The following is a 22,278-nucleotide window of genomic DNA, read 5'->3' as shown; positions in this document are numbered from 1 at the left end:
ACATGATGCGCATGTCACGTGGTGTGACAGGTTGTGTCCCTAGCCACTCACCATCCCATTCCAGTCCCACTGTACCCTTGCCTGCCACTCTTGACTCCCAAATCCTTGGAAATATAACTTAGAGGCTCTTAACATTGTGATGATCCCACAACTGCCAATACCTGTCTGTTGATTTTCATACTAAGAAGGACACATCATCCTTGAATCCCATTTCAGCTTTGTGTTCGGCATGGAGCACAAATGTTAGAATATTACTATGTTGTTGAATTACTGCCTGCTGTATAAATATGAGTGTCTTATTCCTGGGCGAGGCTCCTCAGGAAGCCTTCATCAATGCTGCCATTTAATTCCATGCTCACAGATCCTTTCATACACATTCTGAAAAATGCAAAAATTTACAATTGTTGATTCTTTTCTTACAGAGTCTATTCTCCTTCTTCTTTCAAACCTGTTTCAGGAAGAAAACACACTCTTTGGGAGCTATATATTATTATAAAATTATCTGTATGTGTGTACAATTACCATTCTGTATTGTCCGTCCCTCGAAACAAAAGCAAATGCCTGGTCTAATTTAAGACTTTCTGCTGCTGTCACAGGTCTATAAGAAGAAAACTGAGGCTGCAAAGAAGGAGTACCTGAAGCAACTAGCAGCATACAGAGCCAGCCTCGTATCCAAGGTAACATGTGATTGTGTGACACTGTAACAGACTGTGGCCATCTCCACGCAGACTCTAATAGTCACTTAAAAGCGCAAATGATCATGGTAGCATTTCCATAACATTTTCTTTGTTAGAAAAAAAAGTACATCTTAAACAAACCTGTGTTGTGGAGATATGTTCACCCTTGGAAGACCAGAGCTGTAGCTGGCCTTTGGTAGACACCATCTACCTGTGGATTGTTGGTTTTGCAGTTAAATACAGCACAGTCTTAATCAGGAGCTGACCCCAGTCTAACCCATACCTTCCTTTCACTGTGTGGACCTCTCCTGAGGAGATACCACCCACTTCAATTTCTACTCTCATTATATTGGGACCAGGATACCAAGTCTCATCATTCTGTTTTTAAGTGAATGTACTGAAAAATACTTTGTGCTTCAGAATATCTTATGTTAGTTCTTACTTATTACATGTACTAGAGAGTTGACTCTGTTCAGTTTCATGTTACTAAAAACACATTTCCCTTGGTAGAGTCCTGGGGGGTGGGGTAACTACAGAGCAACAGGGCTGCATCTAGGACTTGACATATCAGCTTGTCAAATTCAGATTGCTAGTATTTTGTTCATTATGGCCATAGGCTCTGGGCTTCATTGCATTTGTCCAAGAAAAATGCTTTCCTTTTTTCATCCACAAATATCCACTTCTGTTCTAGCAACCCTCTAAAAGGCACATACATTAGGTGTTTATCAACAGAAATACTGAGCACGATGGTGCAGGGAGCAGAAAAGAAGGCAAACTACAAATGCATAAAGACGCCAGCACGGTATTGCTCTTCTCCAACCTGCTTCACATCAAAGCAATGATGTTGCAGGAAACTTACCGCGTACGTTTTAAAATGAAATTTTTCTTTCTTACTGTGCCATTCCAGATCCCCACTTTCTAATTTGTCTAACTCCTTTTAAACTTACTTGTATATTCAACTGAACTCACATTTCAGAGTACATGCAGAAGTCAGAGACCGCTCAGAAAATTTTAAGGAAGCCCCCATCACATCCATCTCATCATTAGCCACAGTGATGTCAGCAAATTCATATGCCCCAAATGTGAGAGAATGCAGCTGGAGTGATTTTCCATGAAAACCAACACGAGACGTGCCGGCCCTCATGCAAAGCCCTCTAGCCAATGGCATGCCTCTTGCCACAATGGTGCCACAGTACTGACTAAGCCTTCACTTCCAAAGCATGTGTCACCAGATTTGCTATTAGCTGCAGCTTTACTCCCTGTTCAGTCTCCAAGCTGCAACTCTCAGAACATGGCAATTTATATAAATGCTGCAAATTGCCATTTCTACGTTTAAGAAACCAAGCACATTTTTTACCGCTTACTCTGACATTTTTCCTCTCTTTAGGAATTTTGCTGGAGCTGTTGAATTTCTATTTATGTATGGTTCTCTATGACGTGTGTACAAATTGAAGGAAAGTTTCAATCGGTCTCCATGGGTCAGAGAGATGACCCTGAAATGCCATATGTGAGCAAATATTTGCTACATAGCCTTCTCCACAACTACAGAAAATCCACAGCCTACCTCCCAGAGCATGTCACACCATGTCTAAAAATCTAGTGCTTTTCCATTTTAATTATGGTGAGGCAAAGAAGGACCACTCAAAGGGAAACATCTGTCTTTCCATGTTACAGTCTTGTACCATATTATAAATTTAAGGCAACAAACAGGAACCCACTGTGTGCCAGTCAAGCTCCATTCATTTTTATTCACTAATTCATGGATATGTTGGCAAATTTTCCCGATCATGTGTATGTAACCTTATGACAGGCAGTGGACAACAAGCAACCTAGACTCTTTCTATAAAATACATGTTTTGGTCATGGAAGGCCACTCCAAGGCCACATTGCAAAAGCTTGGCTAGACTGATTTGCAGAGGCCTCTCGGAAAACGTGCCCTTGGAGTTGAGGGTCCACAGAAGACTAGACCTCACAGAAACAAAATGCTCAATGGGAAGGGAGGACAGCATCTCAGAGGAGGTTAGTGTGGCCAGACCTGCGTGATTAGAGGGACTGCATGGATGCTATGCAAGGCCATGAAAGAAGCTAGGTTTTATTCTTGGTGCAAAGGAAGGTGGCTGAATGGGCATTGGTAGGGAACTGAGATTTAAAAGCTCCCTTAATGAGAAGGTGCTCCCTTAATCCACATGCTTTGTTCCTTGGAATAGACTTAATTACCAGCATTCCACCAGAGAAGAAAACAGCGAGTCCTGTCAAGACAGCGTTGCTTCTGTTCGATCCTTGTCTTTCTCTGGGCCATGTTACTCAGGGCCCTAAACATACCACTGTCCTGCCTGCACCCTCCAAGTCCCCATTGTCCTGAAGTTACAGCATGACATACCATCTTCTCTTTCTCTTTCTTTCTTTCTCTCTCTCTCTCTCTCTCTCTCTCTCTCTCTCTCTCTCTCTCTCTCTCTCTCTCTCCATCCATCCATGAATCACTGTGTTAGCCTCACATCTGCTTTCCTGGGTCCTTGCCAGCCTCTTCATTTCTCATCTCCAGAAGTCCACACTTAGCCTGGTTATTTTCTATTTAGTGTATCCATTTCTCATGCACGCTGAGCTGATAGATCTCTCTCATGTGTGGCCATACCTAAGTCTGCTACTGCACACTGTTTCCACTCCAGGCCAAACTGTGTACCAGCCCAGGCCCGCAGAATGCTGCTCCATGTCAGGCTCACTGGAAGGTGCTGAAAGACAAATACAGATAGGCAGATCCCTGTGGAATGTTTCTTGATACTCAGAAGACTTGAAGTTATTCTCTAAAATTAGCTGCTTCTAACAGAATATAATCAAAAATAGAAATATTCGTGAGGCTGAGTGGTGGCAATGGCACCTCTTAGTCTTCAGGTTACTGCTATGATGTGGCATGTATCCATATGCCCTTAATACTGCCCCAGGCTTGAGTGAAATTGAAGTCTACCCAAAAGAAAATATCCCAAGGATAGTAAGTGACTATTCTCACCTCTGTACTTCAAAGTCACAGTCCTGATACATCTTTGGAACTCCCCCCCCCAATAATAGCCTAAGCAGAAATGGCTCCTTGCTGCTGAGTGGCCCCTCATAAACCACTCATATTAGGCACTTTTCTTAGAATCCTGTTGACATCAGAACCGCCATATTCTGTAGGGTTAGGTCTTACTCCCAAGCAGAAATCAGATGTCTTGCCTACCTTGAGGACTCACAGTGGAGTCTTATTCTAGAGCTTCTAGGCTTTTCTCTTAGTACCTATACCTATTCCATTGTTCCTAAAAAACTTCTATGGCAGCTCTTTTCTATTACTAAGAGGCAAGCTGCTTGGCTCAAAAGAGGCTGGCATCTAGAAGACTGTCCCCTCTCAACACCATGCCACCACTGTCAGGGTCTAACCAGGGGCCTGAGGAAGGGGGACCTGCACAATGCTGGAATCCCTACTCAGCATCACAGTACTCCAAGTGAGTACTGTTTTACTTAGTCATGTAGGGCAGTAAAAGAACCAGAATACCAGCCTCTACTGGTATTACTACTGCTCAAGTATGCCAGAATTGCTGGGGGCTTCAACTTGAGTTCTGTGTGCAAACAGTGCTGGGAAAGCCCAGAATTACTAATATAAGCATGATTATTTAAAAGACGTTTAAAAGGAAAAATACTGGAAGGCCTGAGGTTAAAAAATAGTAATAGAGAGGAGGATTTACATTTATTATACTCATACACATAGACCTGAGGATGTTTGAATTCACACAGGACACTGGGCAGAGCACTACCCACATTGCATTTGCTTTGACTGTAGAACAAGTGAGGGAGCATTTTAAAGGAGAGGCCCCAGGGCAGGGGTGGTTGTCAAAGTCCCAAAGTGTTAGATATGACAATCTCTTTTCCTTAAAACTTTTTAAAAGCAAAAGTGAAGGCTGTGATTAAGTAGCTAGAGGGGGTTCTGAGGTACCTTCATCTGTTTTTTCTATAGTCATTAAAGGAACAGTTTTAAAGGACTTCATAGAGGACATCATTGTCAATCTGAAAAAACTTCAGGGGCAAGGGGGCAGAGAAGTCAGCAGCCACTGATAGCAAAGGAACCTGAGTTCCAGTTCCAGCTTAACCATTTCCTATCTGCTTGTCCTCAGACGGTTACTTAGACATCCTAAGGTTTAGCTCATTCCAGTATTAAGCAGAGAAGATCGCAGGGCCTTTTAAATAAGCTTTCCAGAATGAAATAAGGAAATCTATGTAACTTAATGTTACAGTTGAAGACATTGTGCTAAATGAAGTAAGTTGGCGACATAAGGACCAAGTTCTGGATGACACCACAAGTAGAACCTAAAATAGTCATGGTCATAGACTTAAAAAGTAAGAAAAATGGTTGCTAGTTGCTGGGGTTGAAAGAAGGATTGCTAGTCCACAGGCATAAAGTTCCAGCTAGCAAGGTGAATTAGCTATGCCTGCAATGGGCAGTAACTTTTATCCACATAAAAAATGTGTGAAAAGAGTAGATGCTGTGTTAAGTGCTCTTACCACAATAAAATAATTTTTTTAATTTAAAAGTCAGGGCTTGGTTTAGGATGCTGAGCAAAGGAAATTCTTAGTAAATACAAATAATTCATAACTACATTTTAATATTATTGTTAAGTATGCATAGTAGTAGAAAAAGAACTGTGTTTCATTGAAAAGTTAGCTGAATTGTAGTTTCAATTTTGTTGCAAAGTTATCTTTTTATAAAGATACTTTAAAGGTTACAAAAATAATTTTTATTAATTTAAATTTAATTATTTAAATTTATTTTTAATATTAATTAATTTTTTGGTCTGTAGCTCCATCCTATTACAAAGATAAAAATGTTATAAACATAAACAAAAATACACCTGTCTGTGTAGGCTTCCTAACTGAAGTAGGCTTTTTGAATCCTGTGAAGAAGACCCTGAGGAGAGTGGACTCTTCCTAGCTTAGGCAGCCTTGCTCACTATGGAAGGTCATATTGAGTTGGGCTATTAAGTACAGCTTAAGGAAATATAGTTTTTCCATAGACTAGGAAGTTCCTAGACATGAGTCTAAATCATTATGTTGAAAGCAATACGGAACTTTAAAGCAATGGAAATGCTTTCATTTCACCACATAGACCAGGATTTATATTCCCCAAATGAGTGTTGCATTCAAAAAAGTCACCTTGGGAGGCTAGAAACTCATTTTTTTTTATTGCTCCCAGGGTTCCAGAATTTTTTTTTTTGAAACTCCTGTGTAGAACTGCAGTAAGGAAACGTTTATGAAGCTCTCCAGAAAATCAATCTTGTTACATTATTTTCACACCTCATTCTTTTCTCCAAACATCACCGAGATAGAACCCACAGCTTTGGCTTCAACTCACTTTTAGCTAGTTCCAAAAATTGAATTCACCACCAAAAGACAAAGGAGCTGTGTGAGGATATGTAAAATAGTGTCCCCCAGACTCTAAAGAGAATTCCAGCAGAGAAATTCCCAAATATCCCCTGTGACAGCAGCAGTCCCAGATGAGAAGGTAGCTCAGATGCCAGCTCAGGAGAAAGGCTTTGGGAACCTTGTACTGATAAGTAGTCACCTCATTGTTTGAGGCCACCCATCGTATGTTCAACACATTCTTTTATATAAAAGTGGTGTTAGGGGTACTGTTGCTGTGATAAAACACCATGACCAAAAGCAACTTGGGGAGAAAAGGGTTTATTTGGCTTACATACCAGAGTCCTGGAGGTGGGAGCTGACAAGGAAGCCAGGGAAGAGTTCTGCTCACTGGCTTGCTCCACATGGCTTGCTCAGCCTACTTTCTCCTAGAGCCCAGGACAGCCAGCCCAGGGATAATGGACTGGGCTCATCCACATTAATCACTAATTAAGAACATGCCCTACGTGTTTGCCTAGAGCCCTATCATATAGAGGCATTTTCTCAACTAAGGCTCCCTCTACTCCAATGATTCTAGCTTGTGTCAAGTTGGCATAAAACTAGGCAGCACAAGGGGCAAGTCAATGTGTGTGTGTGTGTGTGTGTGTGTGTGTGTGTGTGGTATGGTGTGCATATGTGCCTACAGTGTGCATGTGTGCATGTTTGTATAAGGGGGTGCATGCCACAGTGATGCATGTGATAGGGGACAATCTCAATGTGGGTCCCCACCCACCTTGTTGGTGACAAGCTGTCTTGTTCGCTGCTGGGTATGCTGGGCTCTCCAGGCCTGTGAGCTTCTGGGATTCTCCTGTCTCTGCCCACCTCACTGTAGTTGCACTGGGAAAACGGGTGCTTACTACTGCTGCAACCAGTGAGGTTTCTTCTCTACCTTAAGAAGGATTGGGTGTCAAAGCTTAGAAAGCACAGTAAAAACACTTCTTTAAAAAACATATAGAACAGGATGGTATTTAAGCAAATTAATTAAGTTATCTAATGCTATCATCAATAATAAAGAAACTCAAGACCTGGTTTCAATTAAAGGAGAGTAAATTAGAAACAAAGAAATGTTTTCTTTTTGGAGAATGAGATAAACTCACAGAAATCATGCTGTGGAGAGCAATTGATACAAATAGGAAGTGCGAATTTGCAAATGAGATGGATCGTTTTATGACTGTTAACATAAAATTTGAAGCTCTGAGCCAAGATCGTGATTTAAAGATAATAAAATCTCATGCTTCAGGGTGTAAGTTAATCACCTGCAAGGGCCAAGGAGGATTTGCTTCCCAGAAGTAACAATGTACAATAGAGGAGGTGCATAAATTTTGTTTAATTTTCAATGCATCAAGTATTGGTCAGTACTGAAAACAAGAATCAAATTAGATGGACTATTAATTTGATTTGGTCCAGCAACTCTTATGTTATTGCTTCCACTGAGTTTTATGTCTTGTGTTTATACTTCGCTATTTTAAATAACAATTATTTTTGCAATCTTTCATTTTTATAGCACACATCGTGCCAGAATGAAGGCATTTATACACTCTACAGCATCATCTTCATTATACAAAGTAAATGAGAATGCAGTTCTCTTGGATGGTCATCAACTTGCTTAATAAGAACTCTTCTTAAGGCATTTAGTGCTATAGCCTTTGTGCGTTTTGCACATAGCGAAGGAAGTCTTCATGATAAGGCCTAGAAGTCTCTGTTGTTACCAGTTTGGTTTGTTTTCCCTAAAGATGTCAACCAGATCCTGTGGTTCAAATGCAAAGAGGACAGAGAGCATTGTTAGACACCAATCATGAATAACAGGTCAGACGTGATGTGTGGTAGAGCCTTTACCTAGCATGCCAGAGGTCTTGTGTCTAATCCCCAGCACTGAAAAAAAATGTTTAAAGAACACATCTCTCCTCTAAAAGTATCAGATCCTTTGGTTGATTTACAGTTTACACTAGTAACACTGCGTTTCTCAGATGATGGTGATGAGACACTGAAAAATGAGGAAAAGGTTGAAGGTAGAAACAAACTTAAGTACTGAACACGTGAGAGGGTAATTCTGACTTCTAATTGGCAGGTATGGAGACCTTATATGTGCGCATCTGATTTTCAGAATGGTTGGATTGCTTTTGCATTTTGATTGGAAGAACAGTGAAGGAATACTAAATATATGGTTTAATCATATTTCTATTTAGTGAGATTATGAATTCATGACTGTTTGCTATTTAAAATGAATTTATTCTACCTATCTCTAAGACAAGTCACTCTATAATTAATAGATGGCAGTTATACTGGTCTAATTAATAATTGGTTGAAATTGGAGCTGAAATTTGGCTTTTCCCCATCTATAAATGGTTAATCTTTGCATAAAGACAAAAATTCTCCACAGCTGGATAGGACATTACAAGCATCCCTGTCAGGACCCATGGCTGCCCAAACATAACCTGAATAAGGATGACTCCAACAGACATGCCAATGTGGAAGGGGAAAACTCACAAGCCTATACCCCAGACAAAGAACTATAGGCAACCAAGGAGTGCAGGAGAAATTGTTCCCCAGGGAACAACACACCTATTGTTTATCCAATACCCAATTGTCAGCCCTGAAGACACACATACACGTAAGATTATATGGACTGAGCAAGTTGTATTTATTTGTTTAATAATCAACAATTAAGTAAAAGAGTGGTGTGTCTGAACAAAGGACAGCATGAAGAACTGGCATGCCTTCTCTCTCAGGCAGAATATAGTTCATGCTAAAAGTAAAAAAGCAAACACAGCAAAGCAATTAGACATAAGGCAGTATTTTCAAGCCTGAGGTCCTTCTATAGTCTGGGAAACAGGAGGATATGTCTAGGTTAGAGATCTCAGCAAGGACAGCAGCACCTGAGAAGGGCACTGCCCAAGAACAGCCAGTCATGCATTCATTCAGCAAATGTGTGTTCTTTAAGCTATTGTAGCTGCATGAATCATAGAGAAGCAGGTCCCCACCATCGAAAAGATCTCTTTGTTCATCAATAACATCTTAGTAAAAAGACAATTTAGTAAGAGAACTCATACTTGAGTGTCTGTGGTAGATATAAGAATGGTCCAACAGTATTTTAGTAAGAGAGTTCATATTTGAATGTCTGTGGTGGATACAGAAATGACCCAACATGTTACTTACTATGTGAAATTCAACTGCTTATGAAGTAAGGAAAGAATAACAACAATAACAGCAACATGTAGCTTCCTAATGTTCTCCCTCTGTGTCAAAAATTGCATTTCAAGTGTTCTCCAAATTGTTTTCAGAAATCTACTTAGTTTGAGAAAACAATAGCCCTGGTGAGTAAATATTCCTAGTATTCCAAAGTAGATTTAAGATACAAGCTGGTCTTTACATTCTTTATTGTGAAGAACATAAATGACAAATGGCTGATAATGTTTTGTGCTTAATTATCCATAAGGAAAAGAACCCTCCCATACTTTTTTTTTTTTTTTTTTTTTTTTTTTTTTTTGTCGGAGCTGAGGACCGAACCCAGGGCTTTGCGCTTGCTAGGCAAGCGCTCTACCACTGAACTAAATCCCCAACTCCAAACCCTCCCATACTTAGAAGCTCCTCCATAGGGAGTTACCTCCAGAAAGTTCTAGATCAATTCCTCTAAATCGTATGTCCCAAATATATGTTGTCTTGAGCAATGGGAGTCTTATTTTCAAGTTCTAGGAGGCAACAGAGGGCAATGACAGGAGCCTTTATTCTTTGGGGGAATCTCTTGGACTCCTCTGACTAACAACTCAAAGAGAGGGTTTCTATACCTGGTTCTGGAGCTTCTGTTACATAATCTATGGCTCAGAGAGAGAACATTATGTCCTCATGTGGCATAACTCCCTTTAAACTACACACACACACACACACACACACACACACACACACTATATATATATATATATATATATATACATATATATATATGCATTTTAAGTAAGCTTATAAAATAATATTTTTGTACGTTTTTTCCTCTCTAGAACTCCTTTTCTCCCTCATCTCCATGGTACCTCTGCTTCCTTAGCCTCCATGGTCAATTTGGTCATGTACCCAAACCTAAGACTCCAGTGCTAGGAACCACAAATAGAGAACACGCATGCAGTGTTTATCTTTCTGAGTATGGGTTACCTCACTTCACATAATATTTTCCAATTCCATCCATTTACCTGAAAATTTCATGATTTCATTTTTTTAGCTGAATAGTATTCCATAGTGCATATGTACCACATTTATATTATTCATTCATCAATTGAAGGACATTTAAGCTGTTTCCATTTCCCAGTGATCATGAAGAGAATGGGAATTAAAATGGCTGAGCATGTATCTATGGAATAGGATGCCAAGTCCTTTGGGAATATGCTAAAGATTGGTAGAGCTGGGTCATTTGGTCTATTTTTAGCTTTTTAAGAATTCTCCATATTAATCTAGACAATGGCTGCACCAGTTTGCAATCCCACCAACAGTGAATGAGGGTTTTCTTTCCCCCACATCTTCACTAGCATTTGTTGTCAGCTGTTTTCTTGATCTTAGCCATTCTGACTGGCATAAGATGAAGTCTCAAAGCTGTTTTTAAAAAATTGCCTTTCCCTGATTGTTAAGGATGCTGAGCACATTTTAAAGATATTTCTGCCATTTTTACTTCTTCTTTTGAGAACTCTCTGTTCAGATCCACACTTACAAACCATAACCAGCCTGACAAGATATCCCTAGTGCTGCGATAATGGCACATATGCATTGGAGGGAACCAGCAACTGTCTAATTGGATTTAAGGCTTGATCAATAGGGGCAGTTCATCCCCGGTACTGTAAACATAGCCAACAACCTGTATCTAGGAAGGCCACAGACCCTAGAGGAAAAGCTATGACTGCTTTTCCTAAACCAGTATTGTTTCAAACTGTATTTTAAATGCTTTTACCCACAGCTAAGTGGGTAAAGAAACTGTTTTGAAGCTGACAGAGGCAATTACAGTGATCCACAACAAGGCAAAATGCAGAAAATGACCCTATGGAGTGCCCAGCCCTGATTACTACATCTGCAGCACAATCCCTATACACAAGGCTCAGGAAACATCACCGAAAAGGGGGTGGAAAGATGGTAAGGGAAGAGGACCAGGACAGCTGATTCGAGATAGTGCCTTCTAGACACAACACAGATGCTGTAACTACAAAAACTTAACAGTATGGCTGCCTAAAAGAGACCTGTACAATTACATTAGTTAACTTGTCACCATAGATGGGGAGATTTCGCAAGGCTAAATGGAAAGCTATAGGCATTCAATGGATGCTAAGAGAGCTGAGAAAGGGAGAATCCCAATTCTCCAGGGACAAGCCACCTGATAGGTTAACCAATCCCAAGTGGCCAGCCCTAAACACATGTGCATATGAGCAACACAAAAAGCGTTCAGTAGGTTTGTGTGTGTGTGGATATGTGTATGTGTGGATATATAAGTGTATGATGAATATATAGCTTTCTAAAATTCTGTGTTAAAAATTCAGTTAACCCTTTGAACTTTGCTTTGCATCATTAACTGTTTTATACAAAAATTTAAAAGCAGAAGCAAAACAGTCTAATTCAAAGTTTTCTTTCATTGGAAGCACCCTTAGGAGCTACATTTCATAAACACTTTCTGTCTGCAGTCCCTTTTACAAATTCTTGCTGAACACTTTTTGGCATGTTGAAATTTCTATAGAATACAGGGAATACAAACTTCTATTCCAATTCTACTAATGAAAATGCCCTTGGGGGTGGGAGGTGGTTAGGACTCCTTGGGTATACCTTTCTATAAACTCTGTATAGAAAATTTAGCCTCCCTGAGTCCCAGATTCTCATGTTTTAGTGTGTGTGTGTGTGTGTGTGTGTGTGTGTGTGTGTGTGTGTGTGTCACAGTACAGAATACTGGCTTATGATAATAAAGCTGTCTGGATTGAATCCCTCCAAGTCGACATTCTCTGCATTTTGACCTGTTGTAGATCTCTATAATAGCTTTTTTCCTTATTTCATCAAGACATTTTCACACATCCATTGATGTTAGCACATTAATTAATGTTGTAATTGTGGAGGTCACTTTTAGGCAGCCATACTGTTGAGCTTTTGTGGTTTCAGCATCTGTCTTGTGTCTAGAAGTCACTATTTTTAATCAGACATCCTGGTCCTCTTCCCTTACCGTCTTTCCACCCCCTCTTCTGTGATGTTTCCTGAGCCTTCTGTATAGGTATTGTGCTGCAGATGTAGCTATCAGGGCTGGGCACTCAACAAGGACAGTCTCTGCATTTTGCCCTGTTGTGGGTCACAGTAATAATCTGTTTCCTTATTTCATCATGACATCTTCACATATTTGTCATATTTTCAAAGGGGTCATATACAGCCCTCCTATAAGACTGTATATGTGTTATTGAGAATCACCAACCACAAATAGGCAAGGGCATGGAATCAGCACACACATGAGCATCATGCTTGCTGTGAGTCATTTACTTTTCCTGCATGCCTGGGAGTGCCTGAATTATGCTGCTCACAGTGCTTCAGAATGGCCTAAGATAATGAAGCTTCAGTTGACTCCCATAGATAGTATGGGCTATGGATTAGAGGGTAGCATTGTCTGAGCAGGAGGGACATCAAGGCCCTCATGGACACATGGTCCCTGCATTGCTGAACAAGGATTCGTCCCTGGCTGTTGGTGATGGGGAGAGCTTAAGCATGAAGCTGACTTGTGAACCAAAGAGGCACCACATCAAGGTCACAAAGGAAAAGTGTATGTGAGTTCCCAAGACTGGTTTGGCAAGGGTGGCCTTCTTCTCTGGAAACACAATCGACCCTTTCCCTTCCTGTTGGATTCCCATTCTGCACTTCTTCCATCCATCTCTTCTCTCAGAAAATGAAGAGCTAGTTCTTCCCCAGGAGGTAATCCCACAGGGTTAATCTTTGATTCCTTTCAGCTTCCACTGAAACGTCTGGTTTTTAAGTCAATTAAAAGGTTATTAGGTGTGGAAAAATTAGGGCAAGATTATATTAATTTATGATGGTGTCTAAATTATCAAAGAGAGATTATTTTTATCCACTTCATTAGTGGGAACAATTTATCACCATCTCCTTTTAAAAAAAATCAAGGTAAGTTCTGTGGTTCCTTTGAGGACATATTAGTATGATTTTCCATGACTTTTGGAAGGTATTTTAGACCTCTTCTGTAGCCACTGCTATCAGCCAGCTTTGTTTTCTTTGTGGAAATATCTAGGGCCAAGGCTCTGTGAGAACACAAAGAGAAGAAATCAAGCATATAATCAGTGGGAGAGCTGAACTGAATGACTTTGAAAGTGAGATAACGTAAGGTGATAATGGTGTCCTCCTGCATCTTTTTATCTGTCTTTGGATGACCAAAATAGTCAGTCAGAGCAGAGCATTTAGGCAAAGGCAAAGGAATGAAATGTCATTACAGTATGCTTTAGATTTCATAAAGGAGTTAGAAAGTCGGTGTTGTATAAGTTATGTTAAAAATAACGATGGAAGAATCCTTAGATAAGAGACACAGGAATAGTCATGGATGTTGATTCTCATGAAAGTCCGTGAGAAAATTCACAGACATCCTGGGAGAGCACCGTGCTCAGAGACCTGTCTCCTAATGCTGCTCTCCTTGTTCCCTTTGCAGAGCTACAGTGATCCTGTTGATGTGAAGACATCTCAGCCACCCCAGCTGGTCAGCTCCAAGCCGTCAGTGTTCCATGGGCCCAGCCAGGCCCACTCAGCTCTGTACCTAAGCTCTCACTATCACCAACAACCAGGAATGAATCCTCACCTCACCGCCATACACCCAAGCCTCCCCAGAAACATAGCACCCAAGCCGAATAACCAAATGCCAGTGACTGTCTCCATAGCCAACATGGCTGTGTCCCCACCACCGCCCCTCCAGATCAGCCCACCTCTTCACCAGCATCTCAGCATGCAGCAGCATCAGCCGCTTGCCATGCAGCAGCCACTTGGGAGCCAGCTTCCCATGCAGGTCCAGTCTGCCTTACATTCGCCCACCATGCAGCAAGTAAGTCTCTACACTTAGGTTCTGTGTACCTCTGGAGGGCGACTGTCTATCATGCAAAGGAGAGAAGGCTGATTATTCTATTGAAATGGAGAGAGAACTGCAGGCATTTGACAGACTTACTTCTGGAAAGTGTAAATTACAAGTGGCGAATTGTCAGAGTCACCATCCCAGGCATTGATAGCATTTCCCTTTGAATCACTGCTTTTTTTCCCAAGATATATCAACTTGGTGTTCCTTTGCTGGTAGCCCCCTTGTTTCTGGTTTCAGTCTCTTTAGTGATAACATGTGCTAAGATGCCATGTGTATCATGGATCTTGTTTTGAAACAGAGTCTGTAATTGCTTTTAATGTCATTAGGAAATGAGGCTTTCTTGACTGGGATGACCCTTGACTTCAATAATTGGTATAAATGAAATCAGTTTCAATACCAAATTTAGTAGAGCCCTAAAAACACTAAGAACCAAATAGTAACTGGAACTTCATTTTGAAATGCATATGAGGAGCCTGGGATGAGAGGAGTATTTTGCCATCATGTGACAGGCCCTGGGTTTAATCCCTACCATTGCAAATGGGTGTGTGTGTGTGTGTGTGTGTGTGTGTGTGTGTGTGTGTGTGTGTAAATAAGAAAACAGGAGAGGTATCTGACTAATCTTGCTTAGTTTTTATTTGAAATCAAATTTTCTTTTCAGATTTTTTTTTTTAGATTTTAATGCTCTTTCATGATTTGAGAATTTGGAGCATCTATAAACTCAATGGAACATAAAATATTCAAAAACCCTGAAAGCTTCCTTTAGAAAATAGACAAAAACTACCAGTCATAGCCAAATTAACCCCATCTTTACCACTCAATTATGCTTTTCCTAGAGCTTTGAATAAACCCATAAGCACAGTCTTCTGCAAAATTCATGTCTTGTTTGTACACAGAATGCATGTTTACCCTAGGAAGAGTAAGGATAGGGAGGCAGAAATACGAGCCATGTCTAGGAAGTCTAAAATGTATTTTATTATGCTTATTACAGACAGGTTTCTGAAAGCTGACTACAGCAAACCCAGTACCTGGCACTTACATTTTCAGAAAACTCTTAGTGTTGGTATTCATTTGGTGGGTAAGGAAACTGAGGCTTGGCATGTAAGAGTACTGAACTCACAAGCTGGGAGATGGAGTTCAAATCCAGATCGGACCAGAACTCTGAAGCATCGTTCTGAATGTTCAGTGACTGCTTCTCAGCCCCACACTTTCTTGTAGATTATTAACAGATTTGTTTCAGAAAGCCTGTGCCTTCTAAAAGTTTAGAGGGCTTTTCAATCTTAGATACTTGTAAAGTCAAATCTTTTATAAAACATAAAGGAATTCATCATCTCACTGTCTTTCTTGGCTCCAAAACCAAATATATGAGTAGCTAACTTTCTTACCTACACACCACAAAACAACCTGTTGCCGAAGCTGAGTCACTTGGAAGGAAGACCACAGTGGTAACAATTTCCAACCTCTGGCCCTGTCTCTAAATGCATTTATGACCAAGAGATGTCCACGGGATAGAATGAGAAGGGTAGAACCCTGTGCATCTCACACTACTCACAAGGAAATGAACAGTACTGAATGCCTTTGTATTTTAGTGAGTCAATGGTATCTGCTTGAAGAATAAGCAGTGTGGATGGATTGACACCACCTTGCAGGTGCTGTGGGCTCCAGGCACATGTGCTGATCACCATGCTGTAGTTCATCTACTTCTTCGTAAGGGAAAGAGTCCTGCTGGGAAAGACACAGACCTATCCATAAAGGAGACCCTTTCCTAATTTATCTACTCAGGAATAGCTTTCTCTCCCTTATGTTGACACCTTGGATAAGGTAATGGCCATCATGAATAGTTTTCTGCTATTTGAGAATTAAAGGGCTACTTGTAAAACATCGAGATTTATCTCACTATACAGATTCTAAATATGTTTTGAATGAGGTATTTATCGATCTACATGTCAGCTTCATTAGTGTATCTCAAAAAGTATCTGGAGTTAGAGCTCATAATAAAAGATAATGGCCGGAATTCACAATGAAGAAAAAACAGCTACAAAGATGGCATTACTAAAATCACTCTCAACAGTACCTTGAATGTATAAGCAGTTAATAAAATAATTGTGGAATAATAAACCTCTAATAATTTAAATGATTAGTATGCTATACTTTTTGGAGAAATTGTAGATTTGGCTGTAGTGGGAAGTTAAAAAATTTACTATGATAAAAAATAATTTAAACGAATCCTAACATGTGCCAGGCATGGCCTGTACTCTTAACTTAAGTGATCTGGGAATCCAGGGAAAGAGGCTCGTGCTTCCTGGAGTTGGAGCATGAGAAGTGATGGTAACAAGACAGTAAGTCGAAATCCAATGGCAAAGATACAGGAAGATACAGCTCATGGAGGAATGGCAGAGAGCACTCCACAGCCCACACAAAGGCTTCAGAGACCACAGATGCAAAGAAAAGGCAACATTTAAACACTGTTGGTGGGGGGTGAGGTAGGAAGGGTGTGAGGACATTCCAGCAAAGACTAGTAACCAGAAAAATAGGTCCCAGGAGATGAAAAAGATGGGGACTCTATCTGCATTGTGGGCAGGTTAACAGAGCAAGGAGTCTGCAGATTAGAGGGACTGCCAGTTGGCCATCCTAAAGTCAAGATGGAGAAGTTGGCACCAATCGATGTGATGCAGTACACTCTCAACAGTTTGCTGCGTCCGCTATTCATGGCATGAGTGAGATTTTAGCCTGTAGATTCAAGTCGACCTGCCGAGTTCATCATCCAATCCACCTTCAACCTGAAGCCGTTTGTTTCCTTGTGTGCTTACCATATTCCTACCTAAGTACCAAAAAAAGAAAGAGAGAAAAGAACGCTGATAGCTACTGTAGTTTTTAAAGATGGTCTAACATTTCAGTATTACTCTAGACACTTTACCATCCCTTGGAAAATGAATGTTTCCAACAAGCACAACAAAAGAAAAAAAAATAACTGTTAGTGTACCAGCAATGATAGTTCCATTATTTTCTTAAGAATATCTTATACACTGAGTCCATGGTCCTACTTTTTTTGTCTCAGTTTTCTTTCTGTCTCTCAGTGCACTTTTATTGTGGAATGAGGTCAAGAGAAAAAAATCATTAATATCTGTCACTTTCCTTTATAACCTTAAGAAAAAATCTTTGTAAGGTATCACAGACAGATTTTCAATTTCCTTGTGTAATAAACAGCTGCTGTAGGATTTGGGTGTAATTTAAGGGTTTTTTTTTTAAATCACATTGAGATTGATGAATAAATCAGTCATAAAGACAAAACATTGATGCCTGTTGAAAATACCTCTCCAGACAGGCAGGAAATGAAATTAGTTTGCGGTAAGTGTGACTATGAGGATCACTGCTTGGTGGTGCTACAGGCTTTCTCAGACTTGCTATGTAGCAAAACAAAACTGTGAGGGCTACAGGAATCTAATTAAAGAGCAAATGTCCCTTCTGACATCAAATTAATCTTTATCATGTTTCCTATTTTTATTTCAATCTGGCACCAGAAAATGAAATTTAAAATTCCAGGCATGCTACAAAACAGTTGGTGATTTTTCTCCTGAGCATTAAAATGCAAAATATTCAGTCTCGTTTAATTAGACTGCTAAGCAAACATTTTTCAAAAAATTTATATCATCATTGTTGTTTCCTATTTACATCTATAACAGAAGTGTACTTAGCTCAAGGGTTGACCTCAGCATCTCCTTATACAGTGTTCTGAGGAATGTTTCCGTTTCTATCTTGAAAGTAAAATAATGTTAAATACTGTTACTTTGGTCTATACCTGTATTTTTCTTGGTCCTTAGTTGTTTGGGCAGAAGTGATTTATTTAAATGTGGATTTTGAAGGTAGCATAATTCTCCATCTTGGACCTTTGTACATAACATGTGGCTTTATGTTAAGCTAGTGATTTAGAAATGTTTTCCTTACATTCTGACTTAGCCTGTGGATCTATTTCCACTGTGTGTATTGCTCTTCCATGTGTCCGACCTTCAACTAACTTGGGATATTTCCAGTTACTTTTTATTTTGATCCTTGTTTGCTTTTACATTTTGTCAATTGTGTGGAAACTCCAATGGAGAACTTCAAGTGAAAAGGACAAATAAGCCTTGACATTTACATGCTCATTTTTTACTTTCTTACAGTAGCATCAAATAATCTGTATTTCTTGAAAAACATGACTTATTGAGCCACTCTTGTAGGCTCGGCCCTGGGATGACCCAGTAAACACTGCAAACACTGATCACAGTGTCCCCCAGGTACCCTGGAGATGGGTTCAATTGGGAAAGAAACCAATACAGGGTTTCTCAGAACCTTTTCCTGCTCTCCACCTAGCATCACAGGACACCAGGGAAAGAAACAGAGAAGGTAGGCAGCAGGACAGGACCAGAGGAGTGAAGGTATTTCACTGAGGTCAGGGAGACTCCTTCCATGTTAGAAATCCAGGAAGACCTAAAGAAAGGTGAAACTGCCCTCCCCCAGGAAGATGCTTTCAGCCTGAGGAGTCTCTATTCCGAAATGCTTCCTACAAGGCAGTTGTTACTTAGGAAATCCATTGCTTTAAATCTGCATTGGAGCAACAACCAGTAAGACTAAACTCTGGGCTTGTTGGTGACTTGTTTCTCATCATCCTGAATCCCTTCTCTCACCACAGTTTCATGAGGGTAGACATGGCCATGGGTCGGCAGTCTTTATCATTGGCACAGCAAATCAATGGACCCCTTAAAGCCAACCAGAAGGTTAAGACAAATTGATCTGAGATGTGGTCTTCAAATCACTATGTGAGGGACCAACCACACATGAGTAAAAATCTGAGGAAATACCTTTAGTTAAAAATCCACCCTCTCACCCCCACGCTAAGTGTAAGGAGAGTCATCAACAGCATTTCGCTCCAAAGCTGCTTGCAAGTAAACAGAGCACCATGCATTTATAATCTTGATTTCTTGGGTTATTAAAAACCATGGCTGGAATCTGCTGCAAAGACAACTATGAGACTAATTAAGTTGCTTTCTGTGGTCACTTCCAGCAAAGCCTGCTTATGCTGCTCCTCAATTCACCAGATAAGCCAAAAATAAATTGTGTATAATGCTTTTTGTTTACCAGATACAGCTATATCCTTCACAGAGTCTGTCCTTGCATTTTTAATAGCTTTACTGGCATTAAAAGTCAACACTTCACCATACTAGTGCGTTAAAAAAAATCCTCCGGAAATCTGAATATTGTTTGCCAGCTAAGAGACTTTTCAATTAAAAACGCTTGCTGTCTCTACATGTTGTATTCCCTGTGTTTTCCAATGGCAAGTTGTTTTCCATCTCTTTCCCTGTATTAGTCCAACAACCGATATGAAAAAAAAAGCTTTGGTTGAAATTTTCAGCCGATAGAGAAACACAAATAAAAGAAGAAGCAGATGGCCCCGTTGTGACTGAATGCAGACAGGGGTTTTGAGAACAATATGTGAATAGGTGTAGTCTAATAAAACACTCAGCCACCTGCTGCCCGGATCCTTCAGGAAGACTGCTGCTTATTCTGGGGATTAACTATTAATGTGTCTTTAGGTTGATAGAAAACATCAACCGTGAGGGGCTTAAGGTCATTCTTCCTTTGCTTGGATTGAGTTGGCTATTCTATATTTTAAATTGTTTCCCAACTCAATTTATCTGCCCAAGGGTATAATGAAAGGATTTTGACACGTGGTTAAACGAAGGAAAGGTAAGAATAATGAGGTGGTGGGTGCTTCTTTTCTACTTTAGGTCGGGGGGAGAGGGGTGCTCCCAGGGGTTCCTGCAGAAGTTTGCAGGCATGGGTAACTATGTCCTTGCTTTCTTTTAAAAGGCACTGCGTTTCTCAAGTGTGGATTTGCTTTCCCCTCAGGGATTTACTCTTCAACCCGACTATCAGACTATTATCAACCCTACATCTACAGCCGCACAAGTTGTCACCCAAGCGATGGAGTATGTGCGTTCTGGGTGCAGAAACCCTCCCCCACAGCCGGTGGACTGGAATAACGACTACTGCAGTAGTGGGTAAGCAGCCAGCCATCGCCACCTGGTGGTGGAGGGTGTCATAGCATGAGCCTCAGCATGGGCAAGGCTTCCACGGCCAGGAAGGCTTGAGGAAAATAAGGTCCAAAAACGTGTGGAGCCATCTTCTAGCTTTCCAAGAACAAATGCCTTCACGTTTCTCTTTGCTGTGGACTTAGGTCAACTACCTGTGCGCCTCCCCCGCGCCGGTCTTACCCCCCGCCCCCCAGTTAGAACAAATAATATGACCCTCACCACTCCCGCCCCCATTCCCGCCCCCACCCACCCACCACCGCAGTTCTGATTTTCTTGTAACAATGTTTTCTCTCCACACAGGGGCATGCAGAGGGACAAAGCACTGTACCTCACCTGAAAAATCTCAGCACGTCTCATTTCCACTGAGGAATTCAGGGAAGTCTTTTCATCATGGATTGCTTTGTGCGCTCAAGGCAATTCTTCATTTTATTAGAAAATACAAGTTGCTAAGCACTTAGGACCATGTGAGCTTGTGGGTCACCCACTCTGGAAGAAATAGTCATGCTTCGTTATTATTTTTTTAATCTTTTATGGACATTGTTCCTCTTCCCTGAAGGAAGTATGGACCGTTCTGATTTCTGTTGGTTTTGCTGTGAAGTACTGCGCTCTAGTAACTGCCTTAGCAACGGTAGATGTCTGGGGTAATGGTCCTGGGTTTTCATTGGTTTTCATAATGGGTGTTTATATGAAACTACTAAAGACTTTTTAAATGGCTTGATGTAGCAGTCATAGCAAGTTTGTAAATAGCATCTATGTTACACTCTCCTAGAGTATAAAATGTGAATGTTTTTGTAGCTACATTGTAACTTGAAACTGGCTTACCCCAGTTTGTTTATTTCACAGAGGGGTTAAATTGGCAAACATTCATATTTTTACTTCATTTTTAAAAACAACTAATAGTTCTATATTTTCAAAATACTTGAAAAAATATTCCCAAATGATTTTAATTTAAAAAACAAATTGGCTTTGTCTTATTGATCAGACAAGAAGAACCTAGTGTGGAGGAGGGAAGCTCAAACACATTTATTTTGTATTGCAAAAAAAAAAAAAAAAAAGAAAGAAAGAAAAAATCCTTTTTTGTATCACTTTTGTGTAACGTTAGTAAATGTCATCTATCTAAGTCCTTTTATGTGTAAAGCTGCCAAATGCTCACCCGGCATCTTAGCTGCAGAACCAGGTTGGAAAGCGCTGAACGATCATCTTTATGGCTCTGTATTATTGTTCCCTCATACCGTGTCTGTATTTAATCTTTTTTTATGGAACTTGTTGCGCCTATTTATGAAATAATAAATATAGGTGTTTGTAAGTAATTTGTTAGTATTTGAAAGAGGTTTCATTGCTGTTTTAATTTTTGCTGGCAAAAAAAAAAAAACCCATGCTTGGTGTGAATACTTATTATTTAGTTCTTACAGTGACATGAATAAAACCAAATCTGCTTTTCATTTAGTAGCAAATTAGAGTAATGAATCTGTATTTCTGCATATCTTTTGTTGACATAAATGAAATACAATTTTAATTAGCAACCTTCTTTCCTTGTACAATACAACAGAAAAACGCCCCAAAAGTCTCACATACTCCATGCCTAAACAAATGCCAGTACACCCTCTTCTTAAAATGAGTTGTTTCTCACTTCTCAATTCCAAAACATGCTTTCCCCATTAAAAAAAAAAAGAAATTCAAGTTGAGTCACCAAAAATTCCTCAAGCCACATGCTTCTCACGGCATCCAGAAAACAATTTAAGAATTGACCAAGGGCTCAGGAAGAGATCAAAAGAAGGCATAGTCTTTAGAATCAGCCTAGAAATGAAAGGTAAGTAACCAGACAGCCAAAGAAATCGGAAAAGCAGCCAGAACTGGAAGCAGTTGCTAGAAGTTGAGAGTCCTGCTATTTCTCAGGCCTCCACGCCCTTCCTTTCCACACACCCTAGGTCCCTACTCGAGATTTGCTAAGAGGGGTTTGCATAGCTTTGACAACAAAAGGGAGGGTGAACCAATGTCTCCCTTCCAGGGGGATTGTATCCCGTAAATCAATCTGGTTGGG

The 22,278-nt window shown here is 40.3% G+C and overlaps 1 protein-coding gene across 1 annotated transcript in view; it reads left to right on the top strand.

The window, feature by feature from the left end:
• The window catches only part of Tox (thymocyte selection associated high mobility group box), a 308,938-nt gene extending 287,026 nt beyond the window's left edge, over positions 1-21,912 (top strand). Inside the window, exons 7-10 of the mRNA XM_059253831.1 lie at positions 597-677; positions 13,753-14,139; positions 20,053-20,204; positions 20,538-21,912. Of these exons, the coding sequence (XP_059109814.1) occupies positions 597-677; positions 13,753-14,139; positions 20,053-20,204; positions 20,538-20,574 (657 nt within the window). The 3' untranslated portion in view covers positions 20,575-21,912. The remainder of the gene's footprint in view (positions 1-596; positions 678-13,752; positions 14,140-20,052; positions 20,205-20,537) is intronic.
• The last annotated feature ends 366 nt before the right edge of the window (positions 21,913-22,278 follow it).

This window comes from Peromyscus eremicus, chromosome 2, assembly GCF_949786415.1.
Source record: "Peromyscus eremicus chromosome 2, PerEre_H2_v1, whole genome shotgun sequence".
In the NCBI taxonomy this organism is placed as follows: Eukaryota; Metazoa; Chordata; class Mammalia; order Rodentia; family Cricetidae; genus Peromyscus; species Peromyscus eremicus.
The sequence above is the reverse complement of the archived record's forward strand: the minus strand, read 5'-3'. Positions and strand labels throughout refer to the sequence as shown.